This window comes from Microcebus murinus, chromosome 19 (genome assembly GCF_040939455.1).
Source record: "Microcebus murinus isolate Inina chromosome 19, M.murinus_Inina_mat1.0, whole genome shotgun sequence".
NCBI lineage: Eukaryota > Metazoa > Chordata > Mammalia > Primates > Cheirogaleidae > Microcebus > Microcebus murinus.
This window is the reverse complement of record NC_134122.1, coordinates 36,825,434-36,841,843: the sequence shown is the minus strand read 5'-3', so window position 1 is coordinate 36,841,843 and position 16,410 is coordinate 36,825,434. Positions and strand designations below refer to the sequence as shown.

Genomic DNA, 16,410 nt, shown 5'->3' with positions numbered 1-16,410 from the left:
AGGCCCCCGAGTGTCAGGAACTCGGGGCCTCCTATAAGCAGAAACTGAGGTGGCACAACTGGGACGTGGAAAAGCAGGAGAGTTCCTGGTTCTTGGGCCACATCTAGTCTCCCTCCCCACCACTGGGGCCTGGCCCGGTCATTGCTGTGTGGTGGGAACACCCTGTCCTCGCGTGCGGAGCCTTGGAGAGGGATCATGGCCTCCACCCCAGGGTTCCTGACCCCAGCCAGGTGCTCTTACTGCGCAGAGGCCTGCACGTGATCTCGCTCCTTTGACTTGTATTTCTGTAGCTTCCCCCCCCTACCTGCCCCCCCAAACCCTACCCCATCTGCCAGCCCCTCAGAAGTCCTCCTCAACCAGGGAGAGGAGCACGGCCTTGGGTGTGTTCTCAAAGAGGGCAGCCCGGTTCTGCTGCTGCCCCTTCTTCACCCAGTGGCCGTAGATGCGGAAGGCATAGGCATCAATGAGGCGGCGCAGAGGCCGGAGGGCGTAGGGGTCCCGGATGACGATCTCCCTTGTCACTGGCTTCACCCGGCGGTACTGGTAGTAGATCCGCACTGAAGCGAGCACTGTTACAGCGATCACCTGCAGAGGGCCAGGACGGAGAACCCTGAGCTGGCAGCCCCACCTGCTGCTGGCCCCTGCCCCTCCAGTGCAGGCAGGCCCTGAGCTTGTTTGCCATGAAGCCTTAGGTGGCTTCTGCCGGGACCTTCCTCATGTCCCCCAATCCCCACCCTGCCAGCATCCAGGGCCTTAGGCTGATGGAACCAGTCAGCTGACACCTGCCTTCTCTGAAACCATAAGTTGAACTGGAGCCCACTTCAGGCTGGGTGGGAGGGGAGGGGCAGGTGTTCTGGAAGGGGGCGTGCAGGCCTGGACTTTGGGAGCCAGCAGCAAGTGCCCCAGGGCCTGGGTCAAGGGAAGTTTCTGTACCTTGAACTTCCCCCGGGGGCTGAAGTGACGCACTTCTTCCACCACGTACTGCTGGAAGAAGGGATGTGCCAAGGCCTCTTCCGCCGTGCAGCGGCTCTGGGGCTGCACCACCAAGAAGCGAGAGATCTGAGAGAAAAGGAGAGGGGAACGGAGAACGTCAAGGCAGGGGCCCTTCCAGCATTTCAGGGGACATGGGGTCTCTCCTGGTGGGCTCCTCCATTCTGTGGCATGGTATACTCCCCCCCATCGTGGGCATTTCCCCAAGCCCAAGCCCAGGAGCCAGTAGGCTTGGCCTCTCACCAAGTCCTTCACGGTGTCCGAGTAATCGTCCCACTCCGGTGAGCCAAACTGGTAGTTGCCACTCATAATCATCCTCAGCATCAACATCTGCTTCCGGTGCCAGAAGGGCGGGGAGCCGGCCAGCAGCGTGTACATGATGACACCCGTGCTCCACCTGGGCCGTGAGGGCCGCTCACCACGCCAGCGTCGGGGGTCTGGCTTAGTTCCTACTGTTCCCTACGCGCCCAGCCCAGTGCTCCTGCCATGGGCTTGCCTCCCCCGCCTCCTTCCCCTCCTCCCGACTGCACACTCACATGTCCACCTCCTTCCCATAGCCTGGATGGTCGTCGTTCATGGAGCACTCAATGATCTCGGGGGCCAGATAACTGGGGGTCCCACAGACCTCTGCAGGAATGGGTGCCATCAGGACAGGTCAGCATGGGACACTCAGAAGAGGAAATCCAAAGGAACAATGGAGATAGGACATGAGTGGTTCTTGGGCTGGGACTCTCCTAACACCGGCCAACTTCAGGGCCAAGGGTAAGGGCAGGGTACTGGCTCATAGGGCCACCACTGGGGCCCACTGGTTCCCTGGTCACCTCTAGGCATCCTGGCCTGGAATGTGGGCAACAGGAGCCTGGCTCCGCTCATTCCTGGGAAGAGGACGTACCTGAAGAGACTCGTAGCCCCTCTTCAGGTAATGATTTTTACCTAAATGGTAGGATTTTTATTCTGGGGGGAGATTAAGATAAGGGAGAAACCCAGGCGATCTCTGTCCCTGAGAATTGGTGAGAGAGCCTGAGCCCCTGACACGGGCCAAGGCTGTGTTAACAGACCTTTCAGCTTCTCTCCTGGCTCCAGCTGGCAGGAAAAGCCAAAGTCTGTGAGCTTGATGTTCATGTCGTCGTCCAGGAGGATGTTCTCGGGCTTCAGATCGCGATGCACGATGTTGAGCCTGTGCAGGCTGCAGATCACCTCCAGCAAGGCCCTCATGATCTTCCTAGGGCGGGGCAGACGCATGTTACCCTGCCGCTCTGCGGGGGCAGGTAGTAGCAGGGAGACCAAATCTCACACCTGCCACCTGCAAGTGAGGGGGACTCAGGACACGCTGGGGCTGGGCTGGTCCAGACAGCCCAGGAGAAGAGGAGGCCACTAAAGCAGGCGGCACACACTCCCGGCCCAGACAAATGCAGTGTGCCTCCCCCATGACCTCAGGGCCGGTGGCAGTAGGGCTCGGGGAAGGGAGTGGGGAGAGAGGCAAATGAACCCTCACCTGGTCTCCTTCTCGCTCAGGGTGACCTTCTCAGTGAGGTAGTCAAAGAGCTCCCCTCTCTTCATCCTGTGGGGACAGACGGTTTGCAACTGGATTGGCCCCAAGACCACCACCTCATCTCCTTGTTCTCAGAGACCTGTCTCCCACACTAACACTAAACAAGCAGAGGGAGCCACGTCTGGGGAGGGGAGAACTGGGAGAGTGAGTAGAGAAGTTGTCTGGGAGGAAGTGGAAGGAGAGCAAAGGAGGCTGGAGAGGAGGTGAGGGTCCCCCCTAGTCTGTGCAATGACATCATGGATGGGATCTGTCAGGGCTGGGGTCTGTAAAGGGGACCCTGAGCCACTGGCCCAGGGCCCCAGACCCAGATCAGAAGGACACAAGTATCCTGATCTTTCCCAGGAAACAAATGGAAATAACTGGCTGTGCAAATGTTCGAAGAGCAAAGTTTGCTCATTGTAGGATTAAGAATTGTGTTCATGGCTGGGTGCAGTGGCTCACGCCTGTAATCCTAGCTCTCTGGGAGGCTGAGATGGGCGGATTGCTGGAGGTCAGGAGTTCAAAATCAGCCTGAGCAAGAGCGAGACCCTGTCTCTACTATAAATAGAAAGAAATTAATTGGCCAACTAATATATATAGAAAAAATTAGCCGGGCATGGTGGCACATGCCTGTAGTCCCAGCTACTCGGGAGGCTGAGGCAGTAGGATCGCTTGAGCCCAGGAGTTTGAGGTTGCTGTGAGCTAGGCTGACGCCATGGCACTCACTCTAGCCTGGACAACAAAGTGAGACTCTGTCTCAAAAAAAAAGAATTGTGTTCATGGCCGGGCGTGGTGGCTCATGCCTGTAATCCTAGCACTCTGGGAGGCTGAGGCAGGTGGATCACTCGAGGCCAGGAGTTCAAAACCAGCCTGAGCAAGAGCGAGACCCCGTCTCTACTAAAAATAGAAAGAAATTAATTGCCCAACTAAAAATATATAGAAAAATTAGCTGGGCATGGTCGCGCATGCCTGTAGTCCCAGCTACTCGGAAGGCTGAGGCAGTAGGATCACTTGAGCCCAGGAGTTTGAGGTTGCTGTGAGCTAGGTTGATACCACGGCACTCTAGCCCGGGCAACAGAGTGAGACTCTGTCTCAAAAAAAAAAAAAAAAAGAATTGTGGTTCAGTATCCTTGGGATGATTTAGAAAGAGGTCTCTGCTAGAACAATCTAGTTATACCTTGGAGGTCTCCTCAGGGCAGCATTAAAAATAGCTTCCCCAAGCAGCTTCTTCAAAGGTTAAAGACATCTGAGCTGCCCCCACGGCTGTACAGGACAGTGCCACTGAGCAGAGTCTGACGGGTGTAGCTGATTGAGTCCAGAGGGGTCCTAGGAAAGTGTCCCTTGGTTAAATGTGGAAAGGTACCTCCTGCCCCCACCTGCTCGCCCTTCCACAGAGGGCATTGAGATCCCTAGAGCAAAAGGGGAGGAGAATGAATGGAAGGAGAAGATTTTTGGTCAGCTTCATGAAGAGGCATGAAAACCTTTGGGTCTGGCTGGTAGAGTGGGGAGGGGGCCCTGTTTGAGAAGACAACCTAGAATTTGTCACTCAAAAGTAAGCCTAGGCCGGGCATAGTGGCTCATGAGGCCTGTAATCCTAGCACTCTGGGAGGCTGAGGCGGGTGGATTGCTCAAAGGTCAGGAGTTCATAACCAGCCTGAGCAAGAGTGAGACCCCCGTCTCTACTATAAATAGAAAGAAATTAATTGGCCAACTAATATATATAGAAAAAATTAGCCAGGCATGGTGGTGCATGCCTGTAGTCCCAGCTACTCGGGAGGCTGAGGCAGAAGGATTGCTTGAGCCCAGGAGTTTGAGGTTGCTGTGAGCTAGGCTGACGCCATGGCACTCACTCTAGCCTGGACAACAAAGCGAGACTCTGTCTCAAAAAAAAAAAAAAAAAAAGTGAGCCTAGTTTTATATGATGTCTATACTATTCCTAAAAGACAACATGTGAATCTAGTTTTTGTCATTCTAGTTCATTTGAAGGATACTAGAACTCGCTATTAGCAGCAACAGAACAAAGATTTACCAGGGAACACCAGGGCCTGTGCAAGGTTCATCTGCAGGCTCCTGCCTTCCTGGAGCTGACAGTTGAATTGCACACACGTGCCATGTTAAATTGTGTCTCAAAGTCAGATAATACTGCACATACTCAGTAGAGCTGCAGTATGAAATGTTCCAATGATACAAAATCTAATCATTTTCCCGAGGGTATCCAGTCCCTAAATTAGCTGTTCTGTGTGGAGAAATCAAGACACCCCCACAGTAATGACTCATGTGGCAGCAGAGATTTGCATTCTGTAGTGAGAATTCAATGGAAAGGGGACACAGGTGCTGAAGAGCTCCCTTCCCTGGGAACATTTCTAATAAAAATGATAGTAAGACTTGAACACAGTTCCCAGAGCACTTTGTGTGTTCATGTTTGATGCGTAGCGATAAGGAGCCCATCGCACCCTGTTGGTGCAGAAGCAGACAATGATGATGAAGGTGATGATTTTTGGACAAAGCCCCAAGTACCACCCCGACCGCTTGCCTGTCTCCTCGATACTGCTGCCTCCCCCTGTCCACTCTTGCCTCCTTACACTCGTCCCCAGACAGCCAGTGGGATCCTTGTGAAAAGTAAATCAGATCCCATCACCCTCCCGCTCTGGGCCCTCCATCCGAACTCCTTGTCTTGGCTGAAATGCCACAGAATCTGGTCTTTGGTACTAACCCACCTCACATCCTGCCACTTGCCACAAGTTTATTCCACCCCCTTCACCCCTGACCCCATGCCCTGGACCCACCCGGGTTTCTTGCCTTGAACATGCCGGCCCAGCTGCAGGGCCCATGTCCTGGCTCGCTCTTTGCTGCAAAGTCTTTCCCCAGGCCTTTGCTCTGATCCCTCCCCCGTTCATCCTGGTCTGCTATTACCTCCCCGAGAGCCTTTCCTGACCACTCCATCTAAAGAAGCCTCTCTCTCTCTCTCTCCCCTGGTCTGCTTTATATATCTCTACAATAGTCCCCCCTTATCTGCAGGGGATACGTTCCAAGACCCCCAGTGGATGCCTGGAACATCGGATGGTACCAAACCCTATACCTACTATGTTTTTTTCTATATGTGCAAACCTATGGTAAAGTGCTTTAATTTATAAATTAGACACAGTGAGAGATTAATAACAACAATAAAATAGAACAAGTATAACAATATGCTGTAATAAATGTTATGCTAATGTGGTGTCTCTGTCTCTCTCAACACATCTTAATGTGCTGAACTCACCTATTTCATACCACAGTTGATGACGGGTAACTGAAACCTCAGAAAGTGAAACTGCAGGTGAGAGGGGACTACTGTCCCTGTACGTAACTACAGGTCAGGGACCTTGTATGTCTTTTCATTGCTGTATCCTCAGTGCCTGGAATAAATATTGAGTGACCCACCATCGTCGTTGTCACTGTAGTTGATAATTATTAGCATTTACATCATGCCAGTCACTGTGCTATTATTACTGCTGTAATACCAGGGAGAAAACTGATACTTAAAGAAATAATCCAGCCAGTAAGTGGTGGACCCAGGTTTCCAAACCTGGCAGCCAGAGCCCAGGGGCTGGCCTGCCTAAAGCATCTGTGACCCTCCCTGGCATCCACAGTGAGGGGGTGGCTGCTGGACTCCAGCCAGCGCTGGGTAGGGGACCACAGTGGCAGGTTATCCCAGAGGCCCCAGGCTGTGGCTGACTCCAGGGCTGGGTACTTACAGGTCAAACACCAAGAAGAAGAAAGTGTTGGTCTCATAAGTGTCCTTCAGCTGTACTGAAATGGAAATGGCTAGCTCGTCTCGGGTGGCAGGGGAGGCCAGGTAGGGGCAGCTGGGGCACGGGGGAGCGCAGGGGAGCACGGGGATGGAGACTGCTGTGCATTAACTGCCAAAGCTGAGGGGGGAATTGGGACGCTGCTCAAAGGACCCCAACCAGGGGTTTGGGCAGCCCGAGGACTTCAAACTCCCATTCCCCCACCCGCATCCACCCCCAGGCTGGGACCCTTTCTGTGGGAGCAGTGAGGGTGGAGCTGGGAACCCCAAGCCTCAGGGCACAGGAGACGTTCTGGATGGTTCTAGCTAGCTGTGTGGTGGGGCCACACTCCCAGGGTTACTCTGCCCTGGGTTACCAGGGCAGAGTCATGGTGGAGGACCCTGCTGTGGCTTGGGCCGTCACTCACTGATGTTGGGGTGCCCTGAGACCTTGCGCAGGATGTCCACCTCCTTCAGTGTGGCCTCCCGAAGCTCCCGTGCCTCTTCGGAGCTGAAGCTGCCTCCACCGGTGACGTCAATGATCTTCACGGCATATTCCTGGCACGTGGGCTTGTGGATGCAGCGCCTGACCACACTGCTAACGCCCCTGGGGGTGCAGAGGACAGATGGCCTTGGGGGCTCCTCACCCCAGGGGGAGTCCCAGGTCCAGGCTGAAGCAGACATGTTCTGCCTTGTTACGTGAGTTACACTTTCCCCCAAATCCTATGAACTTTTGGGGATGGTGGACGATGAAATAAAGACACAGAGGGGTGACTTGCCCAGAGCTGAGGAGTAACAAGCCTGGTCTCAGGCCTCCGGACTCCCAGCTGGGGGCCCTTCCTCAGCATATGGAAAGAAGCAGCACACGCTCAGGGCCACGGCCTCCCTCTGATCCCTGTCCCTGACCCTGGCCCAGAGCTGGGTTTGGACGTGCTTGTCAACAGCACTGGGGAACTTTTTGCCGGGAGAGATCTCTGATATCACACTCTTCTCACCTGTCCTGGCTGCAGGAGGGCAGGACCCCAAACCCAGGGATTCTCCAAATGGGCACTGCCTCGGGGATGGAGATGGTCAGTCCTCGGGGCGGAGCGGAGACCGCTGCAGCCCACAGGGCCTGCTGGAGCCCAGGCCAGCCTTGGCGGGGAAAGTCTGGGCCTTACCTGCCCAGGATCTCCTTGGGCTCATAATTCTCGTAGAAGCCCTGTGCCGAGTGGGAGTCGGGCAGCGCCTCGTCCCGAGTCATGCTCAGCTCTGCGAGGCTGACTCCGAGGGCTCTGGGGGGGAGGGGGACGTAGAAAGAAGCTGTCAGCCTCCTGCCCCAGGGGATATGTCCCTGGAGGGCTGAGCTGCTTCTCACTCACCTCTACATCTCCTGGCACAAGGCTGGCCTGCGGTGAATGTGTGAAATAAATGTTTGTAAATTTAAAACGTTCAGCCACCTTTGCCTTTCTAGCCCTTTCTGGCATCAACCCCTCCCCCGGGGTTAACTGGCTTCCCTTCTTCTGGATTCTCCTCCCCCTTGCTGCCTGCAGCTTTGGGCAGAGTCCACCTGCATCTTCCCACTGGCTGTACAGCCGGTGTCCCCAGGAGACCATGTGGTTCCTTCCAGTTCCAGGCGGGGGCGGCAGAATGTCAGCCAGGCCGGTCCAGGCCAGGCCCAGGGTTAGCGCTGACGGGCCAGCAGGCCCTTGCTTTTAGAAAGAACCACAAAGAAACTGCGGAGGGCAAATGAAAGTGCCCTTTCCTTTCCTCTCTGAGGAGCTGAGGCTGGCCCTGCTGTTCCTTGGGCTGCTGTCTGCACTGGAGGAAAAGGTAAGAAGCTGCAGGGTTCCCTTCTTAATATGCCACCCCTGTGGCCTCTACGCATCGTCCCCAGCTGTAACTGTCCTACCCTGAAAACGCCCCTCCTTCCAGGACACACTTCCTGCGGCTCACCCCACTGCTCCTTCGTCTCTCATTCTATCCGGAAATTAACTTCACAATCGCTCACTCATTCGTTCGTTCGTTCCTTCCTCATTCAACAGACACTGAAGACCCGCTCTTAGCCGAGCACTGTGCCCAGTGCTCTGAGCGAGGCAGAGCTGGGTGGGTGAGTCGTGGACCCATCCAGGTATTGCTTGTCGCATGTGCTGTCGTCTCCCCCAGTGGATGGTGGTCTTCTCTACAGAGCCCCAGCCATCTCTGCCCTCTGCGCCCTGTGTAGGCACAGCAGGCACTGCTCCCTAGATGGGAGCTGATGTTTGGGCAGTGACGCCTTTGGTCCAGGGTCCTGCTGGCAAGATGCCTCACGTATTAGCTAATGACAGCCACTGAGCCCTGCGTGGGACCACTGCAGCTCGGGGCAGTACAGAGCCAGGACGCACAGGCCGGGACCCAGAGGAGCTGAGCTGGCCGGCCTTGCTTCAGGAACGCAGAGGCTCTGACCGGGGAACTGAACTCCTGCCTCAGATGCAGGATTTGAAGAATGCAGGAAATCATTTATCAACAAATGGAAAGCGGCAAGTAGAAAACAGGCACAAGCTGCCACTCAGCAGGACCAAAGCTGCCTCCTGCCCCACTTCCACCACTCCTTCTGGGCCCAGGAAGGCCTGGCCTCTCAAAGGAGCCAATCTGCTGACCAGCAGCCTTGGCTGCTTCAGAGATTGGGCTGGCTGTTCCAGGAATCCTGGTGTCCTCACTACTGGGTGCCTGGTTACCAGGGGAAGGTTTAGAACAGCAAGTCCTCTCAGTAGCAAGCAACTGAGCTGCCCACGAGCCTCCTCTGCCCCATCAGCAACCTGGGGGGACCCAGGAGTCTCTATTCCCCACAAAACAACCTATTTCCTGGCAAGTCCCAGGTTCCCAAGACAAGCATCTGTGTCCCTCACCTCCCAGAGCTGAGCAGCACCAACCTCCTCCCCTCCCCAGCCCTCCATGGGCAGAGGATGTACCTATAGCCCTCCACCCTCACCCGCCAGATGTCATCCTGGGCCCGGGCCGCCTTTCCCTGGCACAGCCAGCCTGACCAAGTTCTGGCTGCACTTGCCTTTCCTGGGGGCGGGCTTGGGAGAATGTTTATCTTGCCCCATCCCCTGCTCTGAGGCCCGAATGGGGCCAACTTTGTGCCTCTGTCGGCTGTCCCAACCACCCCTCACAATTTTTCCAAACCCCCTTTGGAGAGGGTCTCCAAATGGGAATAGGTGGCCCGGTCCTTTGTGGAACGTAACATCCCTCCCCCAAACTCTGAAAGTCCAAACACAGCCACAGGGACCCACTTTCTGTAGGAAACTCCCCCCCCCCCCCCCCCCCCCCCCCGCCCCAAGACAGGAGTTAATTCGGCCGCTCTCCTGGGTCCAACTGCCTTCAGCAGAGAAATGGATCTAATGGATTTGGGGGTTTCTGTCTTCTCCACCCCGCGGCCTCCCCTCTCTCTGCCTGCTGCTGGCTTCTGTCCATTGCTGGCCTGGCTACTCACCGTTAGGTCCTTGCGGGCCCTCTAATGAGCTTGACAAGAATCCCAAAGGTCCCACAGCCCCTCGGGGAAAGGAGACCAGAGAGGGCAGAAGCTGTGTCCCAAGCAGACACTTGTGGCCAGAGTAAGATATCTTGCTGTTCTTCTTTTGGGTTTTGCTACTTGATGACCAAAGGCTGATGTGCCAAAAATAAATCACAACTGCAAACCTGGGATGCAGGCCAAGGCTCAGCAGGAACAGGGCACAGGGCCAGTCTCATTCGGGGGTGACCTCTGGTGGGGGGTGAGGGAAGCTCGGGTGGCCTGAGACCAGGCAGGCCAGCTGAGGTGACCAGTCTTTCCTCTAGGGCTCACTTGGCCTTCAGGCCCTGAGGAGACAAAGCCAGACTGTGGGGAACACACTTGCTTCTCTGGAAGTGACTTCAATTTCTGTGTGTGCAGGCCCTGGAGAATGCCTCAGCACACAACTGCTGCAGCTGACAGCCCCGACTGTCACAGGGACCCAGGCATCGGGACCCACTCAGGCACAATTTGTATGGCTGCCCTACATAATGCAGACCTTAAAGGTTAGGGAACTTCCCCTTCAGGAATCCACCTCTGATCTGTCCTCCATAATAATTTCATCTAAAGAACCTTCTTTAACCTATTTTGTTTTCAGCCTGCAATTTCTACTTGGAGGAGTACCATGACCCAGGAAGAAGATATGGACTCTAACGTCATCCAAGTTCAGGTCAGGGTTCTCATCAGTATGACTGTACTTTAAGAGGTTGACAGAATTAGAAATAATGTATGCAACATGCCAGCACACAGTAGACACTCATTCTTTATTGCTCTCCCTCATTCTTTTTCAAATCCTTAATTCTATTAATATTCTAAATTGGGGTGGGTGGGTAATACATTGCTTTACACAGGAGCTGAGCCCAAATACCTATTTGATTAGCATTTTACGAAGCCTTCAAACACAATCTGACCTGACCCCCAAAACTCTGGTATTAAGCAAACTTTAAAGAGAATGTAACTTGCTCAAGGTCATCAAGTAGTTGAGTAGGTGTTTCACCCTGGGGGAAGGTTTTGCTGAATTGCTATACCGAAAGGAGCTCAGAAAGACTTCAGGGTATGAGCTGTAAGCATAAAGGCCTCCAACTTGCTGAAATACAACACATTGAAATGCAAATTCTCCAAGGATGAAAACTCTGGAACTCTTCCTTTTATTAATACTTACTGATAATAGGCCTATTTTTACCCTCAGATTCTAAGCTACAGATTTTTAAAACTTTTAATTATTATGGGTACATAACAGTTGTATATCTTTGTAGGGCACATGTGATGTTTTGATACAGGCATGCAATGTGAATTAATCAAATCACGGTAATTGGGATATCCATCATCTTACGCATGTATCATTTCTTTGTGTTAGGAACATTCCAATTCCACTCTTTCAGTTATTTTAAAGTACACCCTAACTTGTTGATTACAGTCATTTTGTTGTGCTATCAAATATTGTTCATCCTATCTATCTATCTAATCTATCTATCATCTATCTATATTTTTTGCATCCATTAACCATCACCACTTTATCCTCCCTCCCTGCTACCCTTCCCAACCTCTGTTAACTGTCATTCTATTCTGTCTCCATTAGATTGTTTTTAATATTTAGCTCCCACATGTGAGAACATTTAAGACTTGTCTTTCTGGCCGAGCGTGGTGGCTCACGCCTGTAATCCTAGCACTCTGGGAGGCCGAGGCAGAAGGATTGATCCAGGTCAGGAGTTCAAAACCAGCCTGAGCAAGAGCGAGACCCCGTCTCTACTATAAATAGAAAGAAATTAATTGGCCAACTGATATATATATAGAAAAAATTAGCCGGACATGGTGGCACATGCCTGTAGTCCCAGCTACTTGGGAGGCTGAGGCAGCAGGATTACTTGAGCCCAGGAGTTTGAGGTTGCTGTGAACTAGGCTGATACCACAGCACTCACTCTAGCCTGGGCAACAAAGTGAGACTCTGTCTCAAAAAAAAAAAGAATTGTTTTTCTGTGCTTGGCTTCTTTCACTTAACATAATGTCCTCCAGCCCCATCCATGTTGTTGAAAATGACAGGATTTTGTTCTTTTTTTTGGCTATATAACATTCCATTGTGTGTATGTACCACAATGTACCACAATTTATCTATTCATTCATTGATGGACACTTAGGTTTATTTCAAAACTCAGCTATTGTGGGGCCAGGCGCAGTGGCTCACGCCTGTATTCCTAGCACTCTGGGAGGCCGAGGCAGGCAGATTGCTCGAGGTCAGGAGTTCGAGACCAGCCTGAGCAAGAGCGAGACCCCATCTCTACTATAAATAGAAAGAAATTAATTGGCCAACTTATATATATAAATAATTAGCGGGGCATGGTGGTGCATGCCTGTAGTCCCAGCCACTTGGGAGGCTGAGCCCAGGAGTTTGAGGTTGCTGTGAGCTAGGCTAACGCCACGGCACTCACTCTAACCTGGGCAACAAAGCGATACTCTGTCTCACTAAATAGATAGATAAATAAATAAGCTGGGCATGGTGGCACATGCCTGTAGTCCCAGCTACTTGGGAGGCTGAGGCAGAAGGATTGCTTGAGCCCAGGAGTTTGAGGTTGCTGTGAGCTAGGTTGATGCCATGGCACTTTAGCCCGGGCAACAGAGTAAGACTCTGTCTCAAAAAAACCCAAAAACTCGGTTATTGTGAATAGTGCTACAATAAATGTGGGCATGTAGATATCTTTTCTTTTATTTTTTTGAGACAGAGTCTCACTTTGTTGCCCAGGCTAGAGTGAGTGCTGTGTCATCAGCCTAGCTCACAGCAACCTCAATCTCCTGGGCTTAAGCAATCCTCTTGCCTCAGCCTCCGAGTAGTTGGGACTACAGGCATGCGCCACCATGCCCGGCTAATTTTTTGTATATATATTTTAGTTGGTCAATTAATTTCTTTCTATTTTTGGTAGAGATGGGGTCTCGATCAGGCTGGTTTCGAACTCTGGACCTTGAGCAATCCGCCCGCCTCGGCCTCCCAGTGTTAGGATGACAGGCGTGAGCCACTGTGAACGGCTGATATCTTTTCAATATACTAAATTCCCTTTTTTTTTTTTTTTATAAATACCTATCAGTGGGATTGCTGGGTGACGTGGTAGTTCTGTTTTTAGTTTTTTGAGGAACCTCCATGCTGTTCTCCATAATGGCTGCACTAATTTGCATTCTCAGATTGTATGAACATTCCCCTTTCTCCACATCCCTGCCAGCATTCATTATTGCTTGTCTTTCTGATAAAAGCCACTATAACTGGGGTGAGATATCTCATTGTAGATTTGACTTGCAATTCAATGATGACTAATGATGTTCACCATTTTTTATAAACCTGTTGGCCATTTTTTTTTTTTTTTTTTTTTTTGAGACAGAGTCTCGCTTTGTTGTCCAGGCTAGAGTGAGTGCCGTGGCGTCAGCCTAGCTCACAGCAACCTCAAACTCCTGGGCTCAAGCGATCCTTCTGCCTCAGCCTCCCGAGTAGCTGGGACTACAGGCATGCGCCACCATGCCCGGCTAATTTTATATATATATATGTATCAGTTGGCCAATTAATTTCTTTCTATTTATAGTAGAGACGGGGTCTTGCTCTTGCTCAGACTGGTTTTGAACTCCTGACCTTGAGCAATCCGCCCGTCTCGGCCTCCCAAGAGCTAGGATTACAGGCGTGAGCCACCGCACCCGGCCATTTTTTTTTTTTGAGACAGAGTCTCGCTTTGTTGCCTAGGCTAGAGTGAGTGCCGTGGCATCAGCCTAGCTCACAGCAACCTTAAACTCCTGGGCTCAAGCAATCCTTCTGCCTCAGCTTCCCGAGTAGCTGGGACTACAGGCATGCTCCACCATGCCCGGCTAATTTTTTCTATATATATTAGTTGGCCAATTAATTTCTTTCTATTTATAGTAGAGACGGGGTCTCACTCTTGTTCAGGCTAGTTTCAAACTCCTGACCTCGAGCAATCCGCCCGCCTCGGCCTCCCAGAGAGCTAGGAGCTAGGATTACAGGCGTGAGCCACCGCGTCCGGCCTCTGTTGGCCATTTCTATGTCTTCTTTTGAGAAACGTCTATTCAGATCCTTTGCCCAGTTTTTTTTTTTTTTTGGAGACAGAGTCTTGCTCTCTTGCCCAGGCTAGAGTGAGTGCCGTGGCCATCAGCCTAGCTCACAGCAACCTCAAACTCCTGGACTCAAGCAATCCTTCTGCCTCAGCCTCCCGAGTAGCTGGGACTACAGGCATGTGCCACCATGCCCGGCTAATGTTTTGTATATATAGTTATAGTTGGTCAATTAATTTCTATTTTTAGTACAGATGGGGTCTCACTCTTGCTCAGGCTGTTTTTGAACCCTGACCTCGAGCAATCCGCCCACCTTGGCCTCCCAGAGTGCTAGGATTACAGGTGTGAACCACCGCGCTTTGCCCAGTTTTTAATCAGATTACTTGATTTTTTCCTATCAAGTTGTTGGAGCTCCTTATATAGTTATTAATCACTTGTCAGATTGGTAGTTTGCGAATAGTTTCTCCCATTCTGTGGGTTGTCTCTTCCTTTTGCTAATTGTTTCCTTTGCTGTGCAAAAGCTTTTTGGCTTGATGTGATCACATTTATACTATCCAATTTTGCTTTGGTTGCCTAAGCTACAGATTTGACTCTTGCTGGCTTGTAAGGTATCTTTGCGGGAGTAGTTCCAGGACCCCCATGGATACCAAAATCCAGATACCGAATTCCCCTATATACAATGGCATAGTATTTCCCAATAACCTATGCATATCCTCTCACATACTTTAAATCATCTCTAGATTACTTATAATACCTAATACTATGTAAATAGTTGTTACACTGTATTGTTTAGTGAGTAATGATAAGAAAAAAAAGTTAGTACATGTTCAGTATAGAAGCAACTGTCTTTTTCTTTTTTCCATCCTCAGTTGGTTGAATCTACAAATGCAGAACTCTGGGATTCAGAGGCCTGACTGTATTTTCAATGCATCACAAAATCCTTTCTGACTTTAGTGCAAAAGGCCAGTGCACCAAGTGTATTATTCCACGACCTTCTCCTTATGGCCATGACTCCTAACAGGGAGAGGCCAGACCAGCCACTCTTACATTTTATAGTGTCAGTAGTTCATTTTTCTTTGATTGATTCAGCAATATTTGGATACTCACCATACACTATTATATCTTGGACACAAGGGGCACCTGGGCATTAACACTGTGGACTCTCATACGTCCTAAGTCTCCAGGAAAATGAGCAAAGGAGCCTACTATAAATCCAGGAGGGACTATCCTTGGGGCCTGGCCACAAGTGAACTGTCTGTGGTCATTCAGGTCTTCAGGGCATGCAGTCTTGGCCCCTTTCAGGAAGTGAGCATTCAGGTAGAACAAGGTACTCCAAGAATACAGATGAGGACAGGAAGCTACAGCTGAATAATCTGTTCCTTTACCAGAACCTCACTTGCCTTGCAGAAATAATGGAGGTCTCTGAAACTTGAAAGGAATAAAAATCAGATAATGAAACCTATAAAATGTACTTTTTTTTGAGACAGAAATCTCATTATGTTGTCCGGGCTAGAGTACTGTGGTGTCAGCCTAGCTCACAGCAACCTCAAACTCCTAGGCTCGAGTGATCCTTCTGCCTTAGCCTCCCAAGTAGCTGGGACTACAGGCATGTGCCACCATGCCCGACTAATTTTTTCTATATATTTTTAGTTGGCCAATTAATTTCTATTTTTAGTAGAGACGGTCTTGCTGTTGCTCAGGCTGGTCTCAAACTCCTAAGCTCAAACCATTCACCTGCCTCGGCCTCCCAGAGTGCTAGGATTATAGGTGTGAGCCACCACGCCCAGCCTGAAATGTACATGTCAAAGTATGAAATCGGCAGAGCAAAACGTAGGCTGGAGATCAACTCCTAACAGAATGAAATTTTGAGCTTTTTATGAGGGATGGGTTCACTTTTAAAAAGTCCATTCACTGTCTTAAGCCCCTCCCTGACATGGAGTGGGTGAATGCAGCTAGCTTGAGTCTCCTAGGAATGTTAGCTTCAGTGCCTAGGTAGAAGAAAAACACCTGCAAGGGAGCTGCATATATCAAGAGAATGGTTTTCATCTTCAACCAATTAATTGGAAATACTAGGGGAACAGTGACATGCAGTGCCAACCTGGCCACAGGGAACCTACCCAATAATATGTCTATTCCCATGTTTCCTTTATCGTTCACCTGATTAAAATAGTATTTTAAACAGTTTCCTGTTATTGCTCAGTTTATTGAACTCTAGGCCAGTAGCAACTGAAACTTTTTTATTGAGCAGCATGTTTGCTAGTCAACTAGTCCTTACAGAAGTCCTCAGGGAAATGTCAGATCCTCTGGATGGGTGTTTATTCAATACTTAGAGACTACATACTAGATTTAACTTAAAAGACACATTGAGGATGGGCACTGTGGCTCTCACCTAGAATCCTAGCACTGTGGGAAGCCAGGAGTTCAAGGCCAGCCTGAGCAAGAGTAAGACCCCATCTCTATAACAAATAGAAAAATTATAGACACTGTGGTCCCAGCTACTCAGGAGGCTAAAGCAGGAGGGTCACTTGAGCCCAGGAGTTGGAGGTTGCAGTGAGCTATGAAACAAAACAG

General features: G+C 50.9%; 1 protein-coding gene and 1 long non-coding RNA gene across 3 annotated transcripts; one reads left to right on the top strand and one right to left on the bottom strand.

Annotated features, from left to right (window-relative positions):
* Positions 1-83: 83 nt before the first annotated feature.
* PHKG1 (phosphorylase kinase catalytic subunit gamma 1) lies at positions 84-9,969 on the bottom strand. Of its 2 annotated transcripts, XM_012764101.2 has the most exons (11): positions 9,742-9,969; positions 7,649-7,675; positions 7,448-7,561; positions 6,716-6,894; positions 6,256-6,310; positions 2,486-2,551; positions 2,049-2,212; positions 1,527-1,617; positions 1,234-1,387; positions 934-1,059; positions 84-585 (listed from the first exon to the last, which is right to left on the bottom strand). In XM_012764101.2, exons 3-11 carry the CDS (start codon positions 7,528-7,530, stop codon positions 340-342), a joined length of 1,164 nt encoding a protein of 387 aa, XP_012619555.1. In that variant the 5' UTR covers positions 7,531-7,561; positions 7,649-7,675; positions 9,742-9,969; the 3' UTR covers positions 84-339. The 2 variants fall into 2 exon arrangements, with proteins under 2 accessions (XP_012619555.1, XP_012619554.1); XM_012764100.2 differs by lacking the exon at positions 7,649-7,675 and having other exon boundaries at positions 9,742-9,968.
* On the top strand, positions 7,929-16,394 carry LOC142862443 (uncharacterized). The gene is made up of 3 exons (XR_012913526.1): positions 7,929-8,099; positions 10,397-10,468; positions 14,709-16,394. It is a non-coding gene; the product is annotated as an uncharacterized LOC142862443 (long non-coding RNA).
* The last annotated feature ends 16 nt before the right edge of the window (positions 16,395-16,410 follow it).

Bases quoted from the DNA above. Each gene is read 5' to 3' on its own strand.
- PHKG1 (XM_012764101.2), bottom strand. From the start codon at position 7,530: ATGACTCGGGACGAGGCGCTGCCCGACTCCCACTCGGCACAGGGCTTC. The intron at 6,311-6,715 runs GTGAGTGACGGC...TTTCCATTTCAG, and splicing joins CTCAGGGCACCCCAACATCA to TACAGCTGAAGGACACTTAT. The intron at 1,388-1,526 runs GTGAGTGTGCAG...CTCACGGCCCAG, and splicing joins TATGGGAAGGAGGTGGACAT to GTGGAGCACGGGTGTCATCA.